A 26,503-nucleotide genomic window follows, 5' to 3' on the forward strand; every position below is an offset into this window, starting at 1 on the left:
AGAGTTAAGTGAAGCTAACGCTAACAGCCTGTTAGCTTAGCTTAGCATAAAGACTGTAAACAAGAGGGAAACAGCTACCCTGGCTCTTGTCTAAAGGTAACAAAATCCACCTACCAGCATCTCTGAAGCTCACTAATTACCATTTTATATCTTATTTGTTTCATCCGCACAAAAAACGTTAATGCAGTGGACAAAATGTTAGGAACACTATCCAATATAATGCGCTCCACTACAACCTCAATAATAAACATAAAGTAGAATTATCACCTTTTTGATCATGTCAACAAAAACTGAACATGTGAAAATGTAAATCTATGGCAGAGCTGTTGGATTGCACAGATGTTCCTAATAAAGTGCTTGATGAGTGTATATAGGGCTGCGACTAACGATTATTTTCATTATCAGTTTAATCTGATGATTATTTTCTTGCTTAATCAATTATCCATTTGGTCTATAAGTGAAAAATGTCCACCACAGTATTCTAGAGCAGAAGACGATGTCATTTAATGTCTTGTTTTGTTCAATTAACAGTCCAAACCCAGAAATATTCAATTTACTGTAACGTGAAACCAAGAAAAGCTGCAAATCGTCACATCTAAGAGCCTGAAACTATCAAGTCTTTGGCATTTTGGCTTTAAAAATGATCAAAATGATTAATCTATTGTTTAATCTAATGTTTAATCAGAAATATTTCCAATACTGGTGCAAATACGACACCAGAGTCCAAACCTCTCCCATGAATCGGTGTTTGATGTCTTTTACACAAGCATCTGTACAAGTACTTTGCTGATGTAAAACACAGTCTAAATTGGGCCAAAGTACAGTTAAATCAAGAAAAATATGATTAAAAAAACAAGTAAACAAGTCTAAGAATCTAAAACTGCATTCAGGGTGAATGTCTCACATTTTGTTTGGTATCCATCTAGTTTTATACATTTACTTATAGTAAATAAGGTCCCTCAGTGTGTTAATTGAGTTGCCTGCTCTCTATCCAGCCAAGCGAAACATTGTTCACAGTCACAGTAGTTGTAATTTGTGTCTACGTGTTTGAGAACATGCTGACCAGAGAGGCCATTCAATCAGCACTGCGCCTTCTTTCTCTTTTCCCGGGTGGATTTATTTTCGTTAAGTCTGGAAAGAGGCTTCTGTAGTCAAATATTGGCTTTGGAGAATGAAACCAGGTACCCAGAGAGATGTGCTTCTTGGACGTACGCCGCCGTCCTTTTTCGTGCTCTGGCCGTCTCCTCTCGGACCGGCACAGTCACGGAGGTGCAGGAGCGAGCGCGGCGGTGGTCGGTCACACTAGGGCAGATCCGTGGGGGCCGAACCCCGTCCAGCAGCCCTGCCAGCTCTGACGCTCGCTGGCTCCTCAAGCTGGAAATTGCCATAATGTGTCCTGTATTGGTCGGCTGCACAGGCCTCTATCAGGGGCTCCATCTGTGCTGACACACACATACATGGACACACACACACACACACACATAATGCAACACGCATCAAACTTTTGGTAGTGGTGCAAAAAACACAACATTTAAAGAAGCACTAATGAAACAAACACACATTATATAAGCTAAAACATACACTGACACACATACCAACGTCCAAAATGAAGTGGACACACGATCGTTACACCCAAATTGTGATTGTTGAGCATTGATCTGCTGATATAACAGACTTTCCACCAGATTCTGGATGCAGGAATTTGCTCCCATGCAGACACAAGACCATTAAAGCTTGGCTGACAGTCGGCGTCCCAGTTTATCCCAAAGGTGTCGGATGGGGTTGAGGTCAGGGGTCTGCGCAGGCCAGTCAAGTTCTCCTACGTCAAACTGGGAAAACCATTTCTCATGAAGCTGGATTTGTGCACACTGTTGTCTAAAATATCATTGTTTGCTGTAGCATTAGTCCACATACTAGCGAATACACAATCTCAGCAAAATGCATAAAATGACAAACACTCTCGTAAAGTCCTGGTAAGAAAATAGCACCAGCATGATTAGTACCAGAGTAGCAGAAACGTTTATTTCCTCAATTAATCGATTAGTTGTTTGGTCCATAAATTGTCTGAAATTGGTGACAAATGTCGATCACTGTTTCCCAGAGCCCGAGGTGACGTCTTCAAACATCCACGACCGTCTACAACCCCAAAGATATGAAGTTTACAGTCAAAGAAGCCAGTAAATATTCACATTTAAGCAGCTGGAATCAGAGAATTAGGACTCTTAAAAACCATTTATCCATTATCAGAATAGATGGGGATTAATTTAATAGTTGGCAGTTAATCAACTAATTGTTGCAGCTCTATTTCCCACAAATCACCACTGTCAAGTTTAGCAAAGTTGAACTAAATACAGACACTAGAGCACATTCAGACACACTGTACATCACAACCTTCTCTCAAGGACAGACTCTCCGTCCTTCTGGGCCTTTGCAGTTAAGATGAAACACATATGAAAAATGAGCTGCAGTTTTAAGTTAATTGATGAGTTCTGGATTAACCTGCACGGTACTGTACAGGCTTGACCGTGGAGCGCAAAAAAAAAGAAGCAGCAGCGGCGGCCGTTGACCTTTACCCCTCAGCGGCTCCCGCGACGACTACTTCAGCTGTTAAATGTAGTGTGGAAGAAGAGACGTGTTGACTCGCATCCAAAAGTTTTGATGTGTGTGTGTGTGTGTGTGTGTGTGTGTGTGTGTGTGTGTGTGTGTGGGGGCAAGGAAATCGACACACCAGCTTTATGCAAACGCTTGCTCAGCGTTCTGCCCACAGTCATGACTTAGAGGAGAACACATTGGAGTTGACATGTTTGTTTATACTGCACCATTTATGCATGTTCCTGCTAAAAAAAAAAAAAAAAATCTCCGTGGCTGAAATATAAGATTTAACCCGACTGCTCTAAAAAAAAAACAACAAAAAAACAGGGAAATTAAGATAGTTTAGCATGCATACATGACTTAGCAATTAACACATCAACACATGCAACACATGCATCACAGCACAATGCATTTATCCGTCATTTTAGGTGAGTAAAAGTCCATCGGAGCACATTAGAAATACGATGCCGGAGTGCCACAAATCGCATGGACAGACTCCAAATGGAGCTGTGCAGTTTTAATGCTCCTGTCGTATTTGAAAGTGATGAGATGTGTGTTTTTCTCCTGTCAGTTTCTCTGCTGTTTTAATACCAAGATAGCTGTAAAAAAAAAAAAAAAAAAAGGAAGGATGGTTTATTGGAGGGCAACTGTGCAATGAATGATTTTGATGGATTCAAATCTTCATAAAGGAAAAAAAAGGTGAATATGAGCAACATCTTTCTTTGCTGCCACCAGGGAGATTTTAGCCCCCGTCTGTCTGTTTGTTTGTTTGTTTGTTTGTTTGTTTGTTAGCAAGATATCCGGAAAAAACCTGCCAACATATTTCAATGAAATTTGGTGGGAAGTTCGGCTTCGAGCCAAAGACAGAGAGATCGTTGTTTGATACAGGTCCAGGTTTTCTAATCTCAGCCAGATAGTGTTTTTGCATGATTGTCTGTCTGTTTCTATGTGTGTTTTGAATTCAAACCCAGATTCAGATACAGACGTCTGACAGTCACTGTTTATCAGTATTTATGTTGGCAGCAGTGAAGATTTTTTATAAATATTGGATGTACATGAAAAAAGAAATGCGGCGTAGTGCAGGAAGTGTAGTAAAAATCAAGCAATAAACATTTTATTAGTTGCGTTTTTATGTATGATTGACTTTCATTATTTCATACATTCTGTTAATTTATGATAATTGGATTTTAAATTTTACATTTTGTCATTCGCAAGAAGCTTTAATCCAAAGCAACTAATAAATGAGGCGAGACAATCAAAGGAGCCGTCGTACGAATGGAAAATGTTCAGTAAATTTAATTTTCTGTGAAGTTTACGGTGACGTGACCTCGTTTAACTGTCAAACATCTTTATCACAACACTTTACTAACTGAAATTGAGGGATCAGTGCAAAAAACTGCTTGTGTTTAGCTTATATAAATCAAAAAACAACAAAAAATATTGACCAATAATTTTAGTATTCCCCAAATCTGATCCATATCAGATTTATTTGGTACAACAGGAGGTGATATTGCCTCAAAAAGTCTGTAAATTTCAGGTAACTGCTGTGGACCTGTTCAGTGTGAACACATGTATCATAATGAATGAAAACGCACACACACATTATATGAAGTGTTACATCACATCACTCTGACATTTCACTGGTTTAAACCACCTCAGGGTGCTCAGATTAACAGCCCACCTCCCCCAGCTGCTGCTCCCAGGTAGTTTATTATATCGGCAGACTCCGTGTCGAGCTGGGTGGAGCTCTGTGTGTGTGTGTGTGTGTGTGTGTGTGTGTGTGTGTGTGTGTGTGTGTGTGTGTGTTGTGCATGTGTGCACTTCTGGCTATGGTGGTTATTTTTAACTTCTGTCTGCTAGGACGAGTGCACTTTCTCCTCGGCTGATTGTGTGGGGAGGCCCTGAGGGAATGTGTGTGTGTGTGTGTGTGTTTCTGTTCAGTCCTGTGTGTGTGTGTGTGTGTGTGTGTGTGTGTGTGTGTGTGTGTGTGCGTGTGTGTGTGTTCTGTTGGTTACTCCCAGTGGACCACAGGCATGTTGGGGTGGTGGTGGAGGCTGCTGCTTGGTCACTGTGCATCATTACTAAATCATACGTCCTTCCCTGCTCCCCCCCGATGACGCCATAAAAACACTCTGCTAGGATTATTAAAGGAGACATATCATGCTTTTTTATGATTTTCTGTTATTTTTATACTGTTATAATGTCAAATTCCAAAACTGCTCCCCAAAAGTCAAACGCCAGGGCTTCAGCCTGCTCTGGACGCTCCGTTTGCAAAGTTATTTGTTGCTAAGGTTGTTCCATAAGTTGTTTGCATTATGCACTTGCACATTTTGGATCAGATATCTGCTTGAACATGTACGGATGCATTTGAGAAGTTAATATTTCGATTAAAGAACTGGAAAAAGAAGTAAAATCCTACTATTGTTTACATACGTAGCCTACAGAGTTGGACAAAGCAGATTGGGCTCATTGGGAGGCGGGGCCTTAAAGAGACAGGAGCTAAAACGGCCTGTTTTAGACAGAGGCTGAACTGAGGGGCTGCATAAAGGAACAGTATAAGATAAATAAGGAGTTTTCTGAACTGGAAATCATCCAAAGATATTCCAGTTGAGCCCCAGAATAAAAATATAGATCTGGAAATATATATGATATGTCCCCTTTAAGAGTTTTTACAAAAATAGGACAGAAAGGTTTTATTTATGTATCTACACATCTGCTAAATCTAATCATAAATTTGATTGTTCTGATTTGTATCCAGTTTTGTCTTAAAGTTGTGAATCTCAGGATACTGTTGTTTATATCTGCTCCTGGACCTTCTGGAGGGGAGGAGGAGGAGGAGGAGGAGGAGGAGGGTATTTTGTTGTGTTTCTATGTAGGTGTGATAGAAAATGGGTCACAAACTGATCTTTTGCCGGAAACCCAGGTTGCCCTGGTTACAGCTCAGTTGAACCGATAAATCATATTGTTAAGTTGAAGCCGCAGTCGCTCCTTCGAGCTCGCTGTTTGTTTCGTGACCTCGGTGCGCTCCTCGAGAGCAGACGTGTTATTTTCTCCGATCCTGAGGAAAAATGACACTGGATGTTTTGTGTTTTTCATTGTTACACACATCTAAGTGACTACTGTGTCTGCAGAAAGATGATGTTGAGAGCAGCAGCGGAGCAACAACTGTAAATAAAATCCCTCAGATATGACGGCTGAATGATCCGAACCGGGAAATTACAAGTTCATGTCGCTTATTTTTGAGTAAAATCAACAATTTGGTTCAACATAAATTTAATTTATGTTCCTTTAATTCTGCACAGTTCAATTTGAACTTATTTAAAATGCCAGAAGTAACTGTTGTGATGTTTTTTTCATATTTATCGTGCAGCTTTATCATAGTCTTCTAAACGAGGAAGAGTGTAGAGTAGACTGGCAGAGGTGGAAAGGAAAAGACTGACAGGGAAAAGAAGAAAAGTGTGAAGAATTGGTGTTAAAGTAGGAAAGGAGAAGCTTTTCAGTCAGAAGGGAAGAAGGAAGACTAGAGAGAGAGAGAGAGAGAGAGAGAGACTGCGTGTATGGGAATATTGAGCCACAAAGCATTTATGTCAGATCAAAGCTAATCCTTATCTTTGGGAAAAGGATTCAGTAATACCCTGGGCTGTCTCGCCCCCTCAAGGGCAGGTCTCTTTCTCTGTTTCCGTCATCCTCTGCTCGTCTTCCTCTCGCCTCAATTCTCCGTTTAAAAACTACCAGGATTCTTCTGCACTTCTCCTCGACTTTGACTCGGTAACGGTGTGTGTGCAGAAACTAGGTCAGCCGGGGAGAGAGGAGAGAGGAGAGAGAGAGAGTAGGGTCTGGCCTCCGGACCCGGCCGCGGAGGGAGTGTTTTTGCCCCCGAGGGGGCCGGTGGTACTGCTGGTGAGGGCAGAGGATGGAGACGTACATGAGGCTGAGCGGTACAGAGGATGATGATGCTGACAACCCACAGATAAGACGACTTGACTCAAGAGTTTAACAGGCTAATGAGGATTTACTCAACTTCTCACCCTGCTGAAGCATTTTAAGGTGTGAGAACACCTGGTCCAACATCTGTCCCATGAAATTATCTGCATTCTTGGGTCATTTCCTGTCAATTTAAGTGATTTTTAAGTAAAAATGACAAAAATTCCAAGGTTCCAGTGTCTCAAAATATTGAGAGAAAATGATCTACAAATTAATTAACTAGATTTACTGCATTTTACCTTGATGATGGATCTTGGTTAGGTTTACAATACCATTAGAATACCTGGTTTTCTTTCCTGTGTGAACCAACAAAGCTCAAACATGATCCAACATCTGTCCAATAAAATTATTTGCATTCTTGGGTTATTTCCTGTCAATTGTTTAAATCAATTTAAGTGATTTTTAAGTAAAAATGACACAAATTCCAAGGTTCCAATGTCTCAAAATATTGACCAAGCAAAGAGAAAATGATCTACAAATTAATTAACTAGACTTACTGCATCTTGGTTTGGCTTACAATACCATTAGGTTCCATTTTGAATCCAGTTTCTGTATAGTACCTGTATTCATTAAGCTAAGTCTTCTCCCAACTATGCACAAACCATTCAGGTATTTATTTTAGAAAAAAAAAAAAATCTTCTTCCTAGTTTTTGGGATGTCAGTGTTCGAGTTTATTAACCTTTTACCACCTTTCACAGATTGCTGGTACCACGCAGAGTTTCATGAATGAAAGTGTAATATATGTATTAATGGATTAGACTCTTATCTTTTTATACATTGTCGTCATTTTCAAAAAGAGTTAAAAACAATCTAGATACGATGGTCCAAGTATACAGCTGAAGCCTTATAAAAATTGGGATCATTTTTATGTGAGGTAACATGAGGTCAGGGATCGCTGTGGAGCCAAAAAACTGAGTTGGCAGATTTTAGATGAAGAAACAGTTTTTAACGTCTGGACAGAACCCAGTCTGCTTAATAAGGTCAGTATCTAAAGAAACGGATCAGTGCATCTCTAACAAATCCCTAAAAACTAAATCTAAAAAGAATCAGTAATGCTTTTCCAGAGACTAGTGCGGAGCTGAGCTGTCTGGACAGAGCCCTCTATAGTAGTGCTGCTCCTTTACTCTGAAAAGAATCGTTCGAGTTGACTCGGACATCAGGATGGAGATGATCCCGGACGCCTCCCTGAGGAGGAAGCTCTGGTCAGGTCAAACTGTAAGGAAACCCCTGCGGCAGACCCCGAACATGCTGGAGGGATTAGATATCTCGTCTGGTCTGGGTTCCCTCAGGAAGAGCTGAGGACGTGTTTATGGACAAGGGCATCCTGAGGACCTTGTTTAGTGTGCAGCAATGAGGACCTGGACCTGGATAAGCAGCATAAAACAGATGGATAGATCGATGAAATGTTTGGGATTCGATAAAACGCTATCAAATCCTAAACATAGTCTTTGTGCAGTTATTTAGTGGCGCCCAAGGTTGAATGTTATAATCCTCTCTCACCCAAATGAACCAAACTAAGGGACTCCAGACCTGAATAAACCGCTCCAGGCACGCTCGGTGTGAACACGCTCTTATCTGTCATTGCCACGTCGGTGTCCCTACAGGGCGCTATGAGGGATTTAATTGCCTGAGATCTTGTTTTTGATAAAGGACTGAGATGTATGGTGTCGCAGGGCAGCTCAGTGGTCACCTTTTTCCATTTCTATCACCGCTTTTCTCTCCATCTCTCTCCCCCCTCCTCCATCTGTCTCACTCTTCACTCTAGCTGTCTACTCGTAGTCGTGCCCGGAGGGACACCGGCTCTGTTGAGACGGCAGAGAAAGAGAAAGAGAGGAAAAAATGCAAGCCGTCTTCCCTCCTCAGCAGTTTTCACACTTGACAATTTGGGTGAAAAAATAAAAAATATAAAGTCGGCAGGCCCCTGTTTAGTATTCATTGTTTCCTTGGTGCTATTTTGACAGGGTTTAATCATCTGTAAAAGCAAACTATCACAGCTTCCGCATGGATTAACACGGTAGAGGTGATTATGCAAGAGGAGTAGGAGGAGAAAGAAATTGTTTATGGAGTCTGTGGCCTGAAGGAGACAGTTAAAAGAATTAGCCATACTTAACACAGATACCGAGGCTGAAGGGTCTCACAAACTCGCCCCTACTGCAGTCAGCTGGCGGCTGATATGTAAGATGCGCGTTAATGTACATAATAATCACTCCCTGCCATTCAGGATGCATTGTAATAGTTTGACCACCATTTGGGGGCCAGCATGTGTCAGAAACACAATGCTGGAAGGTTAGTTGTCACTATGACAACATGTATATAATTATCAACATACAGAAATTAGTCGTCTGCGAAGTATATCAAGCGGCGGAGATACAAAGAAGACGCCCCGTTCGCAGACTTGAAAAGAAACAAAAGCAGCTTCTTTCACCGTCGTGGTTCCTGCTGATGTTGCAGAGTGTTTATACATCCAAAAGATGCCTCTAACTAATCTGTGTGAATATGAATGAAGAAGATATCCTGGATGATGAGACAGACCTGCCGAGAGATGCGTCGTTGTTGCCAGAATCTGACAAAAACATAAAAGCATAAAGATAAAGTGCAAAGCTGTGCAGAAGCAGTTTATGGTTTATTAGAATTAAGTGTGAAATTCTTGAACCTGTTGCATCTCATTTTCTGAAACCTGTATCTGTGACCAGAGGGGGTGGAAAAAAAAAGTGAAATTCAGCAGGTGATCTAGATTTGCTGACATGAATTTAGCTTCCTGTGTCAATTGCTACATGAAAAAGTAGGTCTGACAAAGAAGGTTGCTGCTCACCAATAATTTTACTCGCCACAGTGACAGTGTTGCCTTGTTGCTTTCTGTTTCCTGTACGCATTTCCCACACTGACAAACCATTTAGATAAAATAACCGTCTGTAAAATAACACCATAAACTTGCTGTTAAAGTAAAAAATTTTATTAACCACCCAACTTGGTTAAAGCACTCTACAGTTTCATTGTCTCACCAACACCGTCTCTTCTCTTCTGTTGCAGATGCACCATGTTGACATGTCGGCTGTGACATCGCTGTGAAGTTGTGGAGCTAGCTGTGCTTTCTTTACTGGGAGCTGGTCAACGTTTCTACTAGATCTATTTGTTTTCTACTTAAAACATTTCTATCGTGTGCCAGTAAATATAATAGTCATAATAATAAGGGACCCACCTTTTAAAACATGGAGACTCTTTCCCAAGATTCCATACTGGAGTGCCAGATCTGCTTTAACTACTACAGCCCCCGCCGGCGGCCTAAACTCCTGGATTGCCGGCACACGTGCTGCTCGGTGTGTTTGACCCAGATGCGCAGCAGCCAGAAGGAGATTCGTTGTCCATGGTGCCGTGGCGTCACCAAACTCCCGCCGGGCCTGTCCGTCTCCCAGCTCCCGGACGACCCGGACATCATCACCGTCATCGCCATCCCTCACGCCTCGGAGCACACACCCGTCTTCATCCGCCTCCCCAGCAACGGCTGCTACATGCTGCCCCTGCCCGTCGCCAAGGAGCGGGCGCTCGGCCTGCCGGGGGAGCTGGGATGTCGCTTCCTGCCTGGCAGCCAGCAGAAGGGCGTGACTGTGGTGACCGTGCCCGAGCAACAGCCTCTCGGCCTGGCTATGGGGCTGGACGGGGTGGGGGTGGGGCTGGACGGAGGGGAGGGCGAGAGGAGAGTCACCGGCCCCGTGGGAGGCGGAGGGAAAGGATCCACGTGGTCCGGCGTATGCACGGTGATCCTGGTGGCGTGCGTGCTGCTCTTCCTCCTGGGCATCGTGCTGCACAACATGTCCTGCATCTCCAAACGCTTCACTGTCATCTCCTGCGGCTGAGGGCGGCAGGGGGGGAGAGGAGGGAGGCTGCTCGGACTGCTGCGGACCCCTCCTGGATTCCCTCACTAGCCCTGTCTCTCCTCTCGGGATGGGACTCTGCTGAGGAGAAGGGGACTAAACTCACATCATGGGCATCCAAGGAAACTACAGAGTAATGTAGAGAGACACAGATGAAGAAGGCAGGAAGGAGATCCACAAATAGTCTGCCATTTCTTTTTTTTTTTCTTTTTTTTATTCGGGAGACTGAAATTAAAACGGAACGGAAATATACATACCAACCCTCCCTTTCCTCCTGTCCAACAACACTTTTGCTGGCCTTGAAACTCCCGCCCTTCTCCAGACCTGTCCATTTCCTCTCTGAAAGAACGCTTTGGGAATTACGCCAGATCTGTTTTTTTTTTTTTTTTGTCAGCCAGCTGATTTATTTTTGGCTCGTGGCCGGTCTGACACTCACAGTCGATGGATCGGCTGTTTAGTCTGTGGTTTGTAGAAGTACATCAGTTATCATCGTGTTGTTTAGCTGAGTTTAGCTTCCAAACGCAGTGAGTCTCCAGCTGGTGCTGCAGTACGGAGACTTCGAACTTGGCTGCTCTCTCCGTTCTCTGATGCTGCAGGAATTAACTGTGCAGGATCCACGTCTGGTCCCCCCCCCCCGTCTGAATCATGTGGGAACTTTTTTTTTTTTTTTCTCTACACACAACAGCCTGTTTCTGTTCTGGACAAACTGTTGCTATGATGGTTCCATATTGTTAGTAAAAGGGGCTGTTGTAAAAAAAAAAAAAAAAAAAAAAAAAAAGATTGTATTTTTCATTCATGCCAGCATATTAGACACTCAAAACCACAGGTAGTACTGAGTTGCTTTCTCAAGGCTTTAAATGTTTTGAATTAGCGCTGAAACGATTAGTCAATGAATCGATTTTAGTTGGTCGATAACAGTTTTGATAACTGATAAATACTCTTTAAGTCATTTATCGAGTATAAAATACCAAACATTTGTCGGCTGCAGTTCCTTTTAAATGTGAGGATTTGCTGCTTTTTCTCTGTTGTATATCACTGGGAATTGAAGATCTTTTGGGTTTTGGACTGTTGGTCGGACAAAACGAGCAATTTGAAGACGTCAGTCGGGTTCTCAACTTGTGAATTTTCTAGATTAAATAATTAATCTAGTGATTAAAAAAAGCAAAAACAGATTAATTGATAATAAAACTGATTGCTAGTTGCTGTGCTATTTTGAATATATGGCAGGTGGGAAACTTGTAGCCTGCCAAAAATCTACAGGCTATCTGATAAACTGTCAACGTCTTCAATTATTTCGATGGTATTGATCTTCTCATCTATGTCTCTCATCAAGTAAATAAACAAAATGTCAAACTATTTACTAAAATGTGGCAGATATCAGGGCAAAAATTCTCATTTCCAGTTTTTCTTTTATGTTTTACTTCTGCACTGCATCCATTTTTGTGTTATTTTTTTTTTTTTATCAGTTATTTGTCCATCTACTCTTCAACCCCCGACCTGCTTCAGACCACCACCGGTCCTCCAGCCGGCAGCCCACACATTTATCGACTCCCTTCATCTTAATACCTTCCTTAATTTAGAAACTGGTGGACGTGGGCTCCGACGGTATGTCGGTGTGTGTTTATGTGTGTGTGTGTGTGAGGGTGTGGGTCAGTAATGGGTCAGGGAGTGGGCGGGCGCCGCAGGGTTCCAGTTAATGACGGCTGTATCGATTTATCTGCTTTTGAATATCTCTCGCATCCGCAGAGATGGATGTTTGGTTTTTTTTTTTTCACTTTTATATATTGAGGCAAGCAAATTTGTTTGTTTACTGTATGGTTAAAGCAGCAGAGTGTACAGTACATTCAAACAGGGTGAACTCTTTTGTAAAGCAGCTTAGTCATGTACAGAATGATTGTAATTCCCTTGTCTTTTCCTGATAGCTTTTTTTTTTTTTTTTGTTGACATGTTTTACTTTGTTGGTATTAAGAGTCTGATCTGAGATTAGGGAGCTCTGTGTGTGTGTGTGTGTGTTTGCTCTAAAAGAAACAAACAAGTTATTCAGTTCACTTCAGGGCACTCAGAGATGGCATGACACACCAATGACACAGCATGAGGAAAGATATTTGGTGTTTAGCATATAAAGAATTATATACTGTACCAAAATGTTATAAATAAACATATGTATCCACTTTTCTTCACTTAAAATTATACACTTATTTCATGAATCTTAAGGATGGATGACCAAGTCTCTGAAAGGAGAAAAAAAAGTGACTTTTTCCTTTAAAATTTCACAAAACTTGTGTTAATTTTGTTCACCTTTTTTTTGATGTTTTGTGCATCCTACACCAAAGCAAGGACTGAGATCTAAAAGTTTTAGATATAAAAACATCCTGAAGCCATTTTGCAGCTCAAGGCTTCTTGCATCGCCTTGACTATTATGTTTGAAAAGCGTCGAGGCCACAATAGGGCAACTATTAGTTTTGCAGATGCGGCGAGAGAGAGACAGAGTTCAGTTCAGCTCAACCGGTTCATGTGGGACGTGCTGCTGGTTGCAGCTCTTGCTGTTGCTATGAGACTACACTGAAAGCCCCTTTTTTTTGAAGCGCCGCGCTCCTTAAGCTTAAAGTTGAAATATATTTAGCTCCGAGCACTCGGCGCTCTGTGAGCTCTCAGAAAACTCGCTAATTTCTCAGCCTTTCAGGTTGAAGTGTTTTCTGGCACGGCTTCACCTGAGATCACTCTGAGATAAAGGAAATCCCAGTCAGAGTAAAAAGTCTTGACTGACACGTCAAACTTTCAACAGGTCGTCATTTGTAAGGGTTTATATGTTGTAAATATTGTTTTTATTTATGGTTAATAAAACATTAGTTCATGTGTTACAGTTCTAAACAACTTATTAACATCAATAATTATTCAAATTAATCAGATTTACCCCTCCAATGTACCTGGCAACCCTAAAGAGGTCATTAATGGCTTATTACTGATCTATAAAGCATTAATAAACATTTATTAACGTTAATAAAGCCGTTACTCTTGAACAAACCCTTTTTAACATTTTTTGGGGGAAATGAATAAATAAAATATGGCATTTATGGTACTGAGGGGTGAGCAGAGGTCTCCTCGTTAACCTGTATCACAAAAATAATATTTTCTCAGTTACCCATCGGTGTTTTGGTGCCTGCAGATAGTTTTATTTGTATTTGCTGATGTTTGGAGGTATCCATGTGAGAGATTTCTGCATCCAAACCTGACACAAGGTGGTGGAGGCGAATGGAAAGTGAATACAAAAGTCAAAAAGACCTTTATTTCCTGTTAACACTACTTACAGATTTCATTGGAACTACTTTCTACCAAAAAAAAAGTAGTCCCTTTGAAAACTATTCTGTGGATAGTAACAAGAATAATGAACACTTTTTTTGGAAATAGTTGTTGCTGTTGATTTTCACTCTATTCACCTCCACTATATTGAACTGGAGGAATAAACACCTGGACAAATAAAAACCAAGACTATCTGAATGGCTTCATATCACTGAATGAGATTTGGGTGAAACATCACTGGAACTCTTGAACCTTAAACAGTTTTTGACTAAAGATTCATCTTCCCCCTTTTCACTGGTGAATCTGATAAATATCAGCTTGTTAGCTTCACATCTGGTCACCTAATCCTCACCGTCACTCTGTACACAATAACACTGATTGCATTGATAGATTATCCTGGCAACCTTTTTTCTTATCCAAGAAATCTGAAATTGGAATTGGATGAAGGCAATACCACGATGATCTTTATCTCTCATGGTCTTTGTGGTTTTTAAGTCATCCGTTGTGCACAGATATTTTTTTTTTTCAATTGACCTTTATGGCAAGAGGCCGGATGCGGTTGCTAGGAGATTTCTAACACGTAGCGTCTTTATCGGATGTGCAGTTTTGGTGTACAAAGGGGGAAAATTCACAAGATGTTCCAGATAACCTGCTTCAACAGCCGCCCGCTCCGAGTCACTGGGTCGTTGTCATGGCAAAGATGCAATCCAAACAAAAATAATTGATTCCAGTGCAATTCCTTTTCTTTATTCCAGGAAATTTCATAGAAATTAAATATCAAAGTAGGTGTAAATGTTTTAAATTGGGAGATTTTTCTGCAGGAAACATGCTCTTAATATGCTCTTGGTGATTATCCACACTGGGTTCACTCTAGTTGTGATAAATGAACCTGTCTGAAGTCTTTTCCCTTTGCCAATCCATCTTCAAAGAGGCACGTGATTTAACGGTGGGGAGATGGAGAAACAAATGTACCTTTTATTTTTTTTTCACTAAACAATTTCTGATGTGTGAGATTATTGATCTCATGCAGGCGGTGAAATCCAACTGTTATTTGGAGGCAAACACTGTAGCATGTTGTCAGGCACACAAGCAATGAATGCAAAGGTTGTGTAATTTTTCCCCAAGCATTTTCAGATTTTTCTCTGCAAAATGAAACATTCTCCAGTAAAAGATCAGTAGGGATAAAACTGAATATTCTTAAACACCTGATCTTTTACAGAAACGCCTGTTCCTGTCAAACTACGACCTTTTCATCCCGGCATTCACATGACATTTACATGTGATGTGAGACAACATCATCCCTCTCAAATCTCCTTCCTGCCTTCTGTAATAATTTTTTTTTTCCCTCAAACTCCGAAACTGCCCTGTACAAGATTTTTACAGAAACTTTAAGAGTGACGACTAGAGACGTGTAAAAGGAGGCTTGTCATTTCTGTGCCTGTGTGTTTGTAAAAATGCTGTGAAGTTCCTGTTGTAGTTTCCTGTTTGTGTCGGGTCGACGGCTGACGACGCGAGCAGCAGCTGTTTTGGTGAACTATTAAAGCAAACGCTCTGAATCTGAACAACTAGGACTCCAGCGGTCTTCATTTTTAAATGTAATGTTTTATTGAGCTTTTCTAAGTTGAATACAAATGTCCTTTTTTTTTTTTTTTTTTTTTTTTAGAGATATAATTACTTGACATTTACTGCTTGAAATTCCAAGAAAAACACAGATAACAGATCTTAAGTATTTCCTTTTTTAAAGAAATGAACTTGGCTGAAAGGTTGTTTTTTTTAAAAAAGCGTATTCCAAAGTCCCATATTTCATGGTTCAGTGAACTTGGTGGAAACATGCTCTGTTTGTTTACCCTCAGGAACCTCTTTTTCTCCTCAAATATTTATTGATATAGTGTCAGGGAGGTAATTAACGCTCTCCGGGGACCTATTGCAGGCGACTTTGCTGCAGCATAACACCTCTATTCCTCACAGGCAGTCACTAATGATGGCCGCACTCATCATGGACCGCACAGCCGCCACCAGCCACTATTCACTGTTAATGATACAGTCTTTACTTTAAAAGATAAGGCTGGCGATTATCTATATTTTTCTTACTGTCAACAAATCTCATGTTTGGATCCAAACCAACAATGAATTGATCTACTAACAAGTATTGTGTGTGTATCCAAAGCCTGATATATCTTATTTCTCTGTGCTGTAGACCTCCGTTATTGTCCAGAAACTATTAAAAACATGATGAGCCACATTGCTGCACTGGGTGACATGTTCCTTCGCCCCAAAGTCACATTAGTTTGTTTAGAAACGGCCCCAAAGACTAATAACAGCAATCACATTTTCAATCTCAGGAGAGTAGTTCTGTGTAAGGCAGACACCACTGAGCATGTGCAGAAACTGGCTTCTTGGCACCAAAGTTAGGAATAAAACTAAAGTCCTTTTTAGTAGTTCATCCGGCGCTATTGATTGTATCACTTGATGATCTTCTCCAGATGGACTTTGCCTAGTTATTATGCACACTGGCACAGTAACGTACCTGGGAGACTTCGGTAATTCAGTGACACGGCACATAAACTCTTCCCACACAACAACAACAACAAAACAGACGAAACTCTCTTCGAATTTCCATATTGTTTTCATTTTCTTTGAATTAGAATTTATGCAGTCGACAAAATGAAATGATAATAGATCTCAGGAATTCCACAATTCCTCTTCAGCAGCTTGTTTATGTGAAAAGTCTAATTGCAGCTTTGCCCTGAGTTTCTACTGCTAGTCTGTGCAACAAATTATGTAGAGAGAAACATCAGAAAATGTCAGTAATTAATAATATAGTGTATATAACCATGCTGATCATGAGGTAAATAGCATCAAGTTTAGTAATACTGAAGAAATCTTACCAAAGTTTTCTAATTCTGACCTGAATAGTTGTTTTTTTGCATTTATTCTTAATCAGAACAGAAAGTTCCAAGTTTGTCGTATCTCTGGAAAACAGCATGTAATGCCAGGTTTGTCACAGGAACCGTTTTCTTGTATCACTGTATTATGTGAGCGCTCTCGAGGATGTATCATGGATTCTTGGCATAAGCTTGGGAGACTGTCATCCGTTTAAGCCTGGCAGCAGATGAGACTTCTTTTCCTCAAGCTGAAAAAGTTATGGTTTCTATTTGTAGGAGGCAGTGTTGGGTGACAGTGTGCAACGGGGTGAATAAAAGCAATATCAATTTTTCAGAGAACACTCCTAAAGTATGTCAGGCAACTGAAAACTTAAATATTTGAAAGGATTAGAGGACAAAGTTCTGTGTTACCCCAAAATGCACAGAGAAGCGAGGTTCCCAAGGATGAAGGTATGCAGTATGGAGATGTTTTTGACTCAGAGCCCTTTTTAATAAGACCAAGCAGAGGGCTAAACCCAAAATGATCATTTCAACTTTTGGGGGAGACGGCGACTGGGGGACTTCTCAAGCAAGTCCACCCAATTCACCAACAAGAGCTTTGCAGGATACTATTTGTGTGAAAAATACATTGCATATGCCACAGTATATGTAACCCTTTAGAGATATGTTAGCTGGCTTTGTTGCAGCTGCGGGGGGTGTTGCCTTTTACGCCCCGCTATCTCATACTGAAGCTAATGCTAGCTCATTGGGAACACAGGGCGCTGTACATCTGCGCTAACGTTAGCTTTAGCTAAATGGTGCTAACGGGGCAGGTAGCGTAATCAAGTAACATTAAATTTAGTAAAATATTGTGACAATAGTATGACTCTGGGGGGAGAAGTTGTGGAGGGATTGTAGCTGTGTGAGGCAGGAGTTGCTCAGTGACATATTATAGTAATAATGAGAGGAAGACAAACAATGCAACGACATTTAAACGAGCTAGAAGTCAGAGCCGGCAGTCACAACACAACAGAAATCCTCTTTGCGTCTCGCCCTGCAGCTCTTCAGCTCTCCGGCTGTCTGTTCCTGCAGTTATCAGCATTTTAAATCTTGTTTTTAAAATGTTACTGAACCTGTGCGACCGCAGCTCTGTTCAGTTTGAGCAGGGCGGACAGGTTCAGCTGACAGACAGGACAGACAGTTTTGGCAGACAGAGAGTCACAGATGGAGAGACCCCCTCCAGCAGGTCAGGACCGCTGTAGCTGCCGTTAGCTCCTGAAGCTAAAACTGTCTCTCTCAATCAGCATTTGAAAATGAGTTTGGGGCAGGGGGAGGTGGGCGTTATCATTCTACCATTTATATAAATTCCATGACATAGAGAACTCCCAAATGGTCGACTCTACGTCAGCATCAGCCCCACCTTTTCTGATTTTAAACAGCAGATGAGCCATTTTCAACCCATGAAATGCAGATTTTTATAAATTTAATGTCAGTATTAACACCAGCATTGATGTGTTTCATCACAGTACAGTCATATAATTTAGTTTACAGCTCCAAAAAAAACAGGTTTCAGTGTGCAGAACCTCTTTAAGTGACTTCTGCATCGGCTTCAGCCTCCAGTCAGCTTTCTGAGCTACATCCTCTCTCACACAGACAAATATTATACAGGAGGTTCAAATGAGAACATCAGCTGGATCAGAATTTTCACTGGGATCATGACTCTATATTTTACCACTATACATAATTTTAGTTAGCCCTGTTGTTGACTGGGAACCTGTCCAGACTGTACTCCGCTTCTCGCCCAGTATCAGCTGGGATCAGATGCAGCCCCCCTGTGAACCTCTAAAGGATCAGCGGGTGTGGATGGATAGATGGATTATTTTAGTCTGCAGAATGACTATCTTTCTTACTCAAAACACGAGTTTCTGTATAGTATAAGTTTTTTGTATAGATTTGTAAATATGAATTTTCTGCAGATTGCTCCACCAGTGTCATTTCTTTCTTTTTCCTGGTTGAAGATTGATTATTTGAAGATGGTCAAGTGGCGAAGGTTTAGGGGACCCTGTGGAAAAATATCAAGTAATACCAGCAGGGGCAAAAAGAAACACAATTTCAATACATTCATAAAAACACTATACCAACCAAAAATTAAAAAATAAACAAATGAACAAAAACAAACCAATAAAAAGGTAGGTAACAAACAACCGTGATATTATGTAGGGGTGTGCTAATACAGCGAGCATGTCAAAATAGAGTTCCCACTGAAAACAACAGCAAATCTTTCATAATAACATCAACTTTAAATCCACTTTTTTAAAAAAAAAAAAAAAACCCTCTATAGAAATCCAAAACACAGACAAAATGCAGGCGGTGCAGCAGCTCAGTTGTTAGCACTGTTGCCTCACAGTTTGCATGCTCTCCCAGTGTTTGCGTGGGTTTCCGTCAGGTGCTCCGGATTCCTCCTACCATCAAAGACATGTATGTTAGGGTTAATCAGTGTCCCTGACCACTGGCACTGGTAGAAAGAGCTGGAGTCGGTCTCTGCGCGCTGTGCTGCGGCCGCCCACTGCTACTAGTGTATAAGATCAGTAAAATGCAGAGGACACATTTCGTTTTAGTGTATGTAAGTGCTGAGAAATGACAATAAAGGAATCTTAAATCTAAAAATTATACCTATGCAGAGGAATCTGTGAATATATTGAACACATTGCACTAATAACATTCTTTAAAATTACACACACAGTATCATGTTGTATTCATTGTCACATTGTAAAACCCTGTCACTAGTTGTTATTACACTATTATCTTGAATTGTATTGTTTTTTAACACTGTAGTGAAACCAAATACAATTTTCCACAACCTGGACAATAAAGTTCTTCACTACTACTATGTTCACTAACATATTTTCAAGTATTTAATCTATGCTGGGTTTTAATATTAATTACAAAATGTCCTTACATGTTGAAATCCTCCTTATTCCTTGAAATTACTCCTTATTAGAGACCCATAATGAAAGCTAATCCAGCAAGAAAATGATCTTAAACAATTTGCATGTTCATGTATGTATGTATGAGCTCTCATTTCTGCCTCCAAACTGCAGCAGACCAGTTCGACCCACGTTGATAAAAGAAATATGACAGCCTTGTAAAGTGACCCTAACTTAGCAGGCAAATTCAGCGTACAGGCGGGTGGGGTGGTGGGGAAATCAATTCTGTTCCTCATGTGATTGGTTCCTTCGGAGCGCAGGTGTGGGTAATGACAGGTTAATTAGCGTGTGTGTGTCTGCAGATGTGGGTGGTCATACTTGCGTGTATGCAAAGCGTGCACACGAATCCTCAATCTCTTCCAGGAACAGCGCATAGTAACTGTTGGCTGGTGGCTTGTCAGCGCACCAAGGACCTCATTTGCATTTTGACAGCGTCCCCCATGCAGGAGAACATTACCAATCATTCCCCTCTTATGAAATTCAGAAGCTAATCTTTTTCTGGAAGCCAACGTCTATTGAAAGCTTGAGTGAGAGCTTGTTATGGAATAGTTTAGATTTCTGAACCTTGTGCTATCAAAATAATCCTTGAAAACTCCCTGTATCACAATGTGGAAACACCACGGAGACTAAATTTGAAGAACAATTTGGAGCATTTACTCCTGAAAGTCTTTAAATTTAATATTTTCTTTTACGTCTATGAGAGGCAGACCCCCAAGGTCACTTCATCATGTTGATTTTACCTCCCACCATGTGAACAGTCTGGTTCAGCTACATTAAAACTGATTTAAAAATGCCACCCACTCTGAGGAAATAACTCTGACATAAAGTAAAAAACTGTTTGGGTTGTTGTTTAGAGTTATGAGTCATTTTAAGACCTTTTGCTTGCATAATTTGTTAATAATTTTAATGATAGAAAATGTGTTTTTATATACTGACCCATGACATTCAGACATTCTAATTCAAACTGCGCATGAAGGCTGTAACATTTTGAGATGAATCACCGAAATTACTTGATTAAATACTTGACATTCTGATCCTTGAAAACATGAAAAAGCTCTCAGGAACTCTGTAATCAGTCCAAAAGTACGTGTACACTCAAATATTACATTTATACGTGATTGTTGAACTTGTCCTTTTAAAACTCTGGGCATTAATCTGCTGTTATAAGAGTCTCCACTCTTCTGGTTTGAAGGTTTCCAACAGATGTTGGAGCCTGGCTGCAGGGATTTGTCCCCATTCAAAGGTGTTGGATGAGGTTGAGGTCAGGGCTCCAGCATGGACGTAGCCAACGTGACATCACCCATTGGTTTCTGAAGAGCGGTTTTGAAGCTCAAAGTGGGCCGTCGCCATCTTGACAGTGCCTGATTCCGCTTGACTCGCAGCTAATCCAAAATAGGCAAAGAGGTGGAGCTGAGATGGGCCGAATGATGGTGATGGTTGCTGAAACAAGCCAGCTAGCAGCTAGCAACCTGTCACTCAAGCAGCCATGTCCTTAATTATGCATAACTTTACAGCTTAACAAAATTTAAATGGGGGAGTTATATAAAAATTCACTCGCCGTACAGTTGTCATGAAAGGGGAAATTAGCTATAGAGACCAAAACAAGGCTGTAAACATGTTTATTTCTGCTGTAAACTTGGGTATTTTAACATGGGGGTCTATGGGGATTGACTCGCTTTTGGAGCCTCAAGTGACGATTTGAGGGATTGTTTTTGGCACTTCCGCATTGGCTTTATTTTTCAGCCCCGGACGTTGCTGCTTGGGCTCCAGTCAAGTTCCTCCACAGCAAACTGGGAAAACTATTTCTTTATACACATGGCTTTTATGTACAGGAGCACTGACATATTGTTATGTGTGTAGCAGCATTAAAAGCTCCCATCAAAAACAGATGGGTGTACCATATGGTGTACCAGTGCTGATAAAGTACTACAAATAGAAATACAAATAGAGTTCTTACAGAAGTCTATCATATTAATATCACAACCTTGCTCAAGGTTCACAGGTGAGCTGTAATTTAAAATATGAAAATATGTTTATCATACATGACAAGAAGAGAAAATAAACCAATGACTAAATGAGAGACTAGAGTTCATCTCTGCCACAAGCTTCTTAAGTGTGAGTCACACCTGATGAGCTGAATTCTCCAACCATCAACTCCATGAACATCCACAGATTTAAAGAGTAACTTCACACTAAATCCACTTTTTTGAGTTAGTACTTTATATGTAAAATCACTTAATTACACTACCAATTAACCCTGGTCCCAATCTAGTGTCCATTACAACTGAAGTTACTTTTTCTAGAGAAAATCCAGTAAATCTCTGAAAAATCCTTGATATTCCCCAGGACACCATACCCTGAAACTACAAGTCAACATCACCCTCATCCACCATCACCTACTACCACTACTGTTACTACTATGCTAATAGTATAGTGTTTAGGCCAAATTTACACCCTCCCTACCTAATTAACATCCCCTATTCTGACACTCTCCATTGTCTGAACCTTGCTAAGCTAAGTTAGTACATCATAGTGGCTCTACATGGGCCAACTACCGACAACCACTTGTACTTACATCAAGAATGTTAATACTTTTATTAAATAAAACACTAACTTTTAGGAAAAGGTTCCATCCAAACCATTTCTCATTTCCCAAGAAATACTGAAGTAAAAATAAAGAAACATTCTGTTAACTTTGAGTGCTCATTGACTTTATTACTGCAGTATTACACTACTATCTAACATCGCTTGGCTATTAATGCTCGCACCAGCAGCCTCTGAACGAGAGAACATTGAATCCGTCTCAGCTTAATAGAATGACTTTGGAAACACCAAATTACTTTTATGAATTTCGTTCATTTACACAATTAAAAATTGTCAAATATCACTTCATGAGGCTCAGCAGACAGATCACAGGCAACATATTTCTAGCAGTTGTAGTGAAGTTCAAGCTGCATGTGAAGTTTATATTATGTTCATCCTGATGTTGATTAATATAAATGGCGTTCTTTTGCCTTAATTATTATTAATACCACCAAATAATACACTAAAGTGGTCAAGGTGGGAACCCATAGGTTTATGCATAATTCTCCTTGTTGCGTTTAGGGTTGCTTGAAATATAACCAATGCATTTTGATTGTAGCTGAAGTTACTTAAAAACAAGACATGTTTGCAGGATTCCTGAGATATTGTGCTTCATATTGATATTGGGCCCCATTGCCCATAGACAATGGGGAACAGTGATTATTCCAAGTTATCCCTGCACAAAATCTGAGAATTTCAACATCAGTTAGGGCTGAAAACCAGTTAGAAAAAAATGTGGTTATCACACTTCTGTAGCCCGATCCTCATCTCTGCTTGAGAGCTAAAGGCTACATTAACCGCTACTAGCATAACACACCCAAATCTGTACATTTGAGTGAACAGAATCGGGTTGCATTGTGGGTAAAGACATTGTGGATAGGAATCCAATGCTAAATCACTGGAGTACTCTACTGCTTCTTATATTTTTCACAGTGTACCCAGATAACCAGTTTGCACAGAGTCAAATAATATTTTCATGCTGCTTCTCATAACCAGGGTGACCTTAACAAAGCTACTAATGATTTCTGATGTTTTTTATGTTGGAAAAAACTGGGTTACTCTGATTGTACGGAAGCTGAAACTCCCAGATATCTATCTGGTGTAATTCAGCTTCCAGCTAAGGAAATGACAATCAGCACGTCGTTCCTGCTCCATTCCTGCTCGTTAATTTCCTCTGCCAGCACGACTACCACGGACACACGCTGCCCGATTCGAAGCACGCCACGTCCCAATCAGCAGCGGACCTCTTGCACAGACATATTCTCGCTGTGACCTTTGCCACGAGCAGTGCAGATGGCCAAAACAGATTTTTGCGTGAGACAGCTCGCGACAGGCACATGTGGTGTGAAAAACAAGTTTGAGAAGCGGAGGTGTTATTTGTGGCTGCTGCTAACTGCACAATAGAATTCACGAGCGTGCACAAAAGTTCGAGAGGTAACCAAGAGCTCATCGGGGGACGATAAAAAAAGAAAAGTAGAGCTTGCAATTTGAATAGATATTATGGCTCCCATGTGTTTGTCTCATTTTCTTCACAGAGGATGCCCATGAGGTAATGGTGGGCTACAAACAACAGATGGTACGGTTTATCAACGGCGAGCACTCGACTCCTCCGCTCAGACCTCGTGCTATTCTTTGAACTTGAGTATTGTTCGCTTCAAGTGCAGCCCAAACTGGCTTCCTTCCTCCCCTGAGCTCCAGGACCTGGAGTGTGTACATGCAATCATTTCCCATCCCCTCCCTTCTCCTTCACTCCTGGAAATCCCTTTCTGATGCTGACAATACCCTGATTCCCTGGTGCAATTACACTTCAAGGACTTAATCACACTGGTTGACACTCTGTATTTTTTTGCCCCAGGATTCTCCTTGTTTTTACCTCTTCGATTGACTCCCCGGGTCTGACTTAATTACTGATTTAATAGACATGGTTTTTCGTCTTCTCCCCTCGTCTGTCTCTCCGTGCCCGTCAGTGTCTTCTTATCTTCAAGCAGGGGTGTCAAGGATCGGAGGGATACCCCTTAAGAGAAGGTTTAATTAGGAGTTTAGACAGCCGAGAGCATTGCTTGTGTAAGAAGTGGCCCTCTTGTTGGAGAGTTTTTCTGTCAATCTTCACAGGGATTGTTGGTGTGACGGGGATGAAGATGGGGAGGGAAAGGATCAGGTGGATTTCAGCTTGTGTTTTTCTACAGGCTCACTTTGGCTTTAACTGCCGGGTCTTCTTACGTAACATTTAACATTCAGTTCTTACCACAAGTCTGTTGCTGTTTAGGAGCACAGTAGCACTGAAATGACTGCTTCCAAATTCTTTCACAGCAATTTTAATAATCCATTAATTGTTTAAAGTAATTTATCAAATAAAGATACCAATTATTTGTAGGTTTCAGCAACTCATTTGCAAGACTTTGCAGCTTTATAAATGTAATCCCTTCAGGGTTTGACAGATTTTTGGACAAAATAAGCAATGAAAGGACAAAAGTCTGTGTTCTGGGAACTTGCAATGGACATTTAATGGATTTTCAATAGTTTCATTACTATGTTTTTAATTTGATTTGATTTGTAATACATGTTATACTCATATAAACTTAATATTTTTCATGTATTTTACGTGCTTGTATTTGTCATATGTTATTGTCTTCATATGTATATAAAGCACTAGTAAAGTTAAATAAAAGTTATTTTAAATGCTCTTAGCATTTGACATGTTGACAAATAAATCAAGTAATAAGAGAAAAGACTGATAGATTAATTGATAATGTAATCATACATTGTAGATCTAGAGTACTTCATTGTTAGTCCAGGTTGAATGTCAGTATAAAGCATGTCTGGCTACAGGAGCTGTTTAGCTCAAACTTGCAGAGTAGGTCTAGTAGTCGGGTTGGATTGAGGTCAGATCAAATTCCCACCGTAAACTAACCTCCAGAATTCACTTGAGAACAAACTGGAACCACTTTTGGTGGTTTTTAAAGGGTCTCGGTATGTTTGTTTTGGTCCGCATCTGACTATGATCGCTTTGTTCAGACCAACCCAACTAAACAAGACTTGGTTTGGAAACACCCTGAGAGGCTACATCTATGCTAGCTCTGTGAGGCTGTACTTAAGCTAAATGCATGATCGTCATCATGCTAACATGCTCACAATGATGATGCTAGCACGTTGATGTTTAGCTGGTATAATGTTTACCATGTTTAATGTGTTGGTTTAGCAAACATTTGCAGATTAGCTAAAACTAAACACAAAGTACAGCTGCGGCTGATGGGAATGTCATTAGTTTTGCGGGTGTTACCATTATAGGTGTTGACCATAAACCAAAGTATTGGAGAAAACGAAACTGTGACCAGATGGTGGTGCTAGAAGAAAAGTCAGAAGATCACCAAAGTCAGTAGGATTTATCCTCTGGAGACTATGAATGTCTGTGTTAAATTTAATATTAATCCATGTCATAGTTGTTGAGATATTTCAGTCTGGATCACTGCCATCGCTAGTACTGTGCTGCTAGCATGGCTAAAAAGATAAGCTAACACACACACACACACACACACACCTACATGCTACTTAAAGTCTTCCCATCAGACACTTTTGATCTGGAAACCACAGAAGAGCTGAGTGGCTTGTTTCAGTTTGACCTTTGTGGTTTGGAGAATAAACCATCAATTGGCATCACTCTCTGAGACGGACCGCTCATCCTTCATCGCTTCAATATCGTGTCTCTGCAGACGACAACAAGGACTGTAAACACAAAGTAAGCAGTTTGGAGAGAGCAGAATCATGAAGTCCAAGACCCCGGAGTAATTATTCTCATCCTGACACTTAATGAAGTGGTTTAGTAAAGGACTCGTTCACTTAATTCATGCACTAATGTTTATTCATAGTCTGACACAATTATTAGTCTATTTTTATTTAGAACATGTAAAAATGAATAACAGATAAAAACAAAATGAATAACAATAAAATGAAATCAACAATAAACAGATACAACAAACTCAATAAAAAAATTCTCATAAACAACACAAATTAAATATTACATGTTCAAAAAGGAGTAGGAAGAAGTCTACGCTTATTTATTCCTACTACTTTCTCAACTACTCCATAAACTCCTTTATACAATTTATCAACAATTATCCCAATTCTATGTACAACCCAAATGTCAATAAAATTAATCTTAAACATTTAACCCTTCCTCGTCCACATGCCTCTTAAAAATAATGTTTTTGAATATCTTCTTAAACTGATTTATATTTGTACTTTATTTTAGTTCCATTCTCCATTATTTCTTGCTTTATAAAAGTGCTGTGTTAGATTCTAGCAGATCCATGAACTTCAAGGT

At 40.4% G+C, this 26,503-nt stretch overlaps 1 protein-coding gene across 8 annotated transcripts in view; it reads left to right on the forward strand.

The window, feature by feature from the left end:
• rnf152 (ring finger protein 152) overlaps positions 1-11,818 on the forward strand; it is a 54,705-nt gene extending 42,887 nt beyond the window's left edge. For all 8 annotated transcript variants that reach the window (XM_042399999.1, XM_042400005.1, XM_042400006.1 and 5 more), the window contains one exon: positions 9,607-11,818. In XM_042399999.1, coding sequence (XP_042255933.1) covers positions 9,786-10,430 — 645 coding nt within the window. In that variant the 5' untranslated portion in view covers positions 9,607-9,785 and the 3' untranslated portion in view covers positions 10,431-11,818. The remainder of the gene's footprint in view (positions 1-9,606) is intronic.
• Positions 11,819-26,503: the final 14,685 nt, after the last annotated feature.

The sequence above is a fragment of the Thunnus maccoyii genome, chromosome 21 (genome assembly GCF_910596095.1).
Source record: "Thunnus maccoyii chromosome 21, fThuMac1.1, whole genome shotgun sequence".
Lineage (NCBI taxonomy): Eukaryota > Metazoa > Chordata > Actinopteri > Scombriformes > Scombridae > Thunnus > Thunnus maccoyii.